The sequence below is a fragment of the Rana temporaria genome, chromosome 10 (assembly GCF_905171775.1).
Source record: "Rana temporaria chromosome 10, aRanTem1.1, whole genome shotgun sequence".
Lineage (NCBI taxonomy): Eukaryota > Metazoa > Chordata > Amphibia > Anura > Ranidae > Rana > Rana temporaria.
In genome coordinates, this window is record NC_053498.1 from 107,010,257 (window position 1) to 107,016,025 (window position 5,769).

At 44.1% G+C, this 5,769-nt stretch overlaps 1 protein-coding gene across 1 annotated transcript; it reads left to right on the forward strand.

Annotated features, from left to right (window-relative positions):
- Positions 1–2,420: 2,420 nt before the first annotated feature.
- Positions 2,421–5,531, forward strand: LOC120915429 (transcription factor HES-5-like). The gene is made up of 3 exons (XM_040325923.1): positions 2,421–2,561; positions 2,706–2,886; positions 4,821–5,531. The coding sequence occupies exons 1-3, from the start codon at positions 2,502–2,504 to the stop codon at positions 5,057–5,059; spliced, it is 480 nt and encodes a 159-aa protein (XP_040181857.1). The 5' UTR covers positions 2,421–2,501; the 3' UTR covers positions 5,060–5,531.
- Positions 5,532–5,769: the final 238 nt, after the last annotated feature.

The window sequence follows — 5,769 nt, forward strand, 5'->3', positions numbered from 1 at the left end:
CCATCTATAATTTTTGGAGATATTTATTATAGCAAAAAGTAAAAAATATTGGGCTAGATTCAGGTACGGCGACGTAAATTTGTGCGGGCGTAGCGTATGTTATTTACGCTACGCCGCCGCAATTTAGAGAGGCAAGTGCAGTATTCACAAAGCACTTGCTCTGTAAGTTGCGGTGGCGTAGCGTAAATCTGCCGGCGTAAGCGCGCCGAATTCAAATTGTTAAGAGGTGGGCGTGTTTTATGTAAATAAAACATGACCCCACGTAAATGACGTTTCTCACGAACGGCGCATGCGCCGGCCGTGAATGTATCCCAGTGCGCATGCTCCTAATCACGTCGCAAATAGTCAATGCTTTCGACGTGAACGTAATTTACGCAAAGCCCTATTCGCGAACGACTTACGCAAACGACGTACAATTTTCAAAATTCGACGCGGGAACGACGTCCAAACTTAACATTGGCTATGCCTCATATAGCAGGAGCAACGTTACGCCGTAAAAAGCCTTACGCAAACAACGTAAAAAAATCCGCCGGGCGCACGTACGTTTCTGAATCGATGTATCCAGCTCATTTGCATATTATACGCTGAAATCGACGGAATCGCCACCTAACGGCCAGCGTAAATATGCACCCTAAGATACGACGGCGTAGGAGACTTACGCCGCTCGTATCTTAGCCTAATTTAAGCGTATCTGGTTGCCAGAATACGCTTAAATTTACGACGGCGTAGATTCAGAGTTACGACGGCGTATCTACTGATACGCCGGCGTAACTCTCTCTGAATCTAGCCCATTGTGTTTTTTTTTTCAAAATTGACGCTTGATTTTTGTTTATAGCGCAAAAAAATAAAAACCGCACAGGTGAACAAATACCATCAAAAGAAAGCCCTATTTGTGGAAAAAAAATTACGTAAATTTTGTTTGGGAGCCACGTCCCACGAATCACGCAATTGTCAGTTAAAGCGACGCAGTGCCGAATCGCAAAAAGTGGCCGGGTAATTTGGCAGCCAAATGGTCCGAGGGTGAAGTGGTTAAAGAGTACGGGCCAGATTCACAGAAGAAATACGCCAGAGTATCTACTGATACTCAGGCGTATTTTCAAATTTGCCGCGTTGTATCTTAATTTGTGATTCACAAACAAGATACGACGGCATTTGGCTAAGATCCGACAGGCTTACGGCTTCGTACGCCTTCGGATCTTAGGATGCAATACTTCGGCCGCCGTTGTTTTCCAGCGTCGGGTATGCAAATTAGCTTTTACATCGATCCACGAAGGTACGCGCGTTCGTTACGTTGTCGCTCGTCGTTTTTTCCCGTTGCAAAGTTAAGCCTGCTTTTTCATGGCTTAACTTTAGATGAGCCATGTTAAAGTATGGCCGTCGTTCCCGCGTCGAATTTCAATTTTTTTTTTTGCGTAAGTACGTTACGCACGTGGCCATTTACAAACACGTCGGGGCGCCGTAATTTCGCACAAAGCACAGCGGGAAATTTCCAAACGGAGCATGCGCAGAACGTTTGGCGCGGGAACGCGCCTAATTTAAATGGTACATGCCCCATTTGAATTAGGCGGGCTTGCGCCGGACGGCTTTATGCTACGCCGCCGAAAGTTTACACGCAAGTGCTTGAGGAATCAGGCACTTGCGCTGAAAACTTGCGGCGGTGTAACGTAAAGACGATACGTTACGCCGCCGCATTTGTACCTGAATCTGGCCCTACCTGTCTATATTGCCCAGTGCCTCAGTTTGGCTGAGATATATTGGGGTCATCAGAACCTTCCATTTGTATAGTATGATGTAGGTAATCACTAGTGACAATAAGCAAAGCCATTGCATTGTGTGCAGCATTATAACACCATTGTGCTATCCCTGCAGCAAAGGTATGTTTCTCTGGGTCACCTAAAGAAGCAGCCATTCCGCATGGAAACACGCTGGCAGTCAGTTGACAGACAGTATCTCTTTTTCTCATCTAATCTCTATTTATTAGGCCTCCATGATGGCCCACATGGGGACTCTCATTGAGTGTGCCTGCACGTGTGTCACCAGAGATTAGAGCATTAGCCTACTCATAGCTGTCTGTAGTGATTAGCTTCTTCCCGCCAAAACTAAAATGCAGGCACATTCATGAATCGCTAAGTGTGTGTTGCCAGAATGCTATTGATCCAGGGCATTAGTCAGTAGCCCACCACTGGTAAAGGAAGCTTTTTCCCAGCACAGGTCACGTCATTCCCAGTACACTGTATCCCCTCTCACACACTCCCCACCTGCTCCTCTGAGAGCAGCTTATTATGCTCCAAGTCATTCATTATCAATGCAGCATGACATAATGAATGGCTCTCCTATTGTCCTCCGGCCTCATCTGATTGGCTCCTGAGTGTGGGAAACTATAACAAACCTCAGACCCACATATCGTTAGCAGGTCTGAGGACTATAAATAGAGCCAGGGGCAATTACAGACAACACACTGCTTTTAAGGATTTACACAAGCTCCTGACCACTTCCAAAAGATGGCACCTAGCCCTGTTCTTCTAGAGGAACATAAGATGATCGGCAAGGAAAAAAATAAGGTAAGGATTCTGGTTTTATTTGCCAACATAATAAATACATTTTTACTATCATAACATTATTGTTATATCATTTCAGTTGCTATACTTACACATTTATGGCTTTATTTTTCACGTGTTATATTTACATCTACTTTTTTTCACCAGTTGCGAAAGCCAGCTGTGGAGAAAATGCGAAGAGACAGAATCAACAGCAGCATCGAACAGCTGAAGGTTCTGCTGGAAAAAGAATTTCATAAGCAGCAGCCCAACGTAAAATTGGAAAAAGCTGACATCTTAGAGATGGCCGTCGCCTATCTGAAACAACACGCTCTGCCCACAATCAACAGTGAGTATTTTTTTGGTGTAGTCGGAGACTAATATGAGTGTAGATTAGTATAGTTTCCTGTTGGACATTAGTGATTGTAATGTAATATTTGTAGAAAATATTTTGATTGCCATACATTATACAATGTTCTTATTCAATTTCCTTTAGATTTACTTTCAACTATGTAGTGCAAGAGCCTGCCTGATTGCATACAGATTGAAAGTGTTAAGGTTTGACCTCATATTATATGGTTTTGGAAAAGCTAAAGGAAAATTGGACAATAAAATTGTATAATGTATCGCCAGCCTTGGGCAGAAATACATTATTTTTACTTGCATGAGCTGTCAAACCAAACTGGGGTTTGTAGTTCAATACCAGCTGCTATAAACATGTATAGCTAGATTCAAAAAGACGCGCCTAACGTTAGGCAGGCGTAGCGTATCTCATATACGCTACGCCGCCGTAAGTTAGAGAAGCAAGTGCTGTATTCTCAAAGCACTTGCGTCCTAAGTTACGGCGGCGTAGCGTAAATGACCCGGCGTAAGCGCGCCTAATTCAAATTGTGAAGAGGTGGGCGTGTTTTATGAAAATAAAGCATGACCCCCACGTAAATGACGTTTTGGACGAATGGCGCATGCGCCGTCCGTGGACGTATCCCAGTGCGCATGCTCCAAATTACGCCACAAAGACTCATTGGTTTCGACGTGAACGTAAATGACGCCCAGCCCCATTCACGGACGACTTACGCAAACGACGTAAAAATTTGACGCGGGTCCGACGTCCATACTTAACATTGGCTGGGCCAGCTTTTTGGTGGACTAACTTTAGGCCTGAAAACGCCTTACGTAAATGGCGTATCTTTACTGCAACGGGCAAGCGTACGTTTGTGAATAGGCGTATCTCACTGATTTATGCATTCTAGGCGTAAATCAGCGTACACGCCCCTATCGGCCGACTTAAATAGACAGCTAAGATACGACGGCGCCCCTACACGCCCCTATCGGCCGACTTAAATAGACAGCTAAGATACGACGGCGCCCGCCGTCGTATCTTAGCTAGATTTAAGTGTATCTCAATTTGAGAATACACTTAAATTTACGACGGTGCAGATTCAGAGTTACGACGGCGTATCTACTGATACGCCGGCGTAAACCTCTCTGAATCTGGCTAGTAATGTCTAGCTTCATATTAAGAAGACTGCTACATATATCTGAAAGAACCAATCAGAATCCAGCTGTCATTTCCATTGCTGTTTAAAAAAAAAAGGAAGAATGTTTCATTGGTTGCTGTGAGCAAATTATAAAAGTTTTAGCAAAGAACAAGCATTACGTTTAAAGCAGTTGTATTGTCCCAGAATTGTTTTATTTTTTTTTGTCAAAAGGCATAATGAGCTAGTGTGCACCACATACTAGCTCATTATGAAATACTTACCTTAGAACGAGGCATCGGTAACTTACCTGGTCCACGCCGAGGTAGCTGGCATGTTGCCTCGGCATGTCTTCCGGGTATCGCGGTTTCAGCGCTGTGAGTGGCTGGAGCCGCGATGTCAACACTCCCGCGCGTGCACATAGGAGACTTCTTTCCGGCAAGTTCCGGCGTCTGCCAGGCCTTCAGCCCAGAATCCCCTGTGCGCAGTCAGCGGCTCATTTTGAGGGGAATATCTCCTAAACCGTAAAGGTTTAGGAGATTTTTTTTTTACCTACAGTTAAGCCTTATTATACAGTACCTTATGTACAGTATGTATACAGTACATTGGACTTTGTATTGAACACATGCGAAACACCATTTAGAAAAAAAATACAAAAATGAAGTCATCTTTTTGTGCAACAATTATTTTATTAAGCTCTGTTTTTAAACCAAAGGGTGAAAAGTTTATGAAGGATTAGAGATAAAAAAAAGTTATTCACTTTAGTACAAAAGCCTAAATTCTTTTCCTTTTTTCCTCCCTCCTCTAGATATGGTACATCACAATCATCACTTAGATATGAAATTCAAAGATGGCTACTCCAGTTGTTTCAATGAAGTTCTCGGCTTCCTGTCACTCCAGCCAAAGCAAAGAACGACTGAGATCAGACTGATGAACCACTTCAAGCCAAACGAAGCTGTCAGTGTTTCCTCCGTGCCTCCATCCAGATACAACCAGGCCAAGCAAGCAGACCTCAGTAACAGCAGCCCTCTCTGGAGGCCCTGGTAGGCCTGCTATGGACTCAACCATCCTGAGGACATTAGAGACTTGCTCAGTTATTGTCCTCTACAATGTAGGGAACATTTTCCTGGACCTCTAGCATTTAGAGGTCAATAATATATCTTGTACTTATAATGGAGTGTGGCTGTCAAGACAGCCAGATATCAGCACTCTGTTGAAATGTATTGTAAATTGCAACATTGGTATTGCATTGAACAGAGTAGATTACGCCACAGCAATGTGGCAAAGGGTATAACTTTAATATGAAGTTTCTGTTTTCATTTATTGGATCTTACTTCTAAAACTAGAGGAAAGGCAGAAGAGGTGTTGCCCATAGCAGCCAATCAGATTTGTGTTTTTTTAACTGTTCTCGAAATTAGACAGCTGCTTCCTACCAGGGGTCTTAAACTGGTGGCCCTCCAGCTGTTGCGGAACTACAAGTCCCATCATGCCTCTGCCTGAGGGAGTCATGCTTGTAACTTTTAGGCCCCGTACACACGACCGAGTTTCTCGGCAGAATTCAGCCAGAAACTCGATCGGAGCTGTATTCTGCCAAGAAACCCTGCCGTGTGTACACTTTCGGCTGAGGAAACCGACGAGGATCTCGTCGGGCCAAATAGAGAACATGTTCTCTATTTCCTCGTTAGTCAACGGGGAAACTTGGCTCGCCGAGATCCTCGGCGGCTTCACAAGGAACTCGACGAGCAAAAGGATGTGTT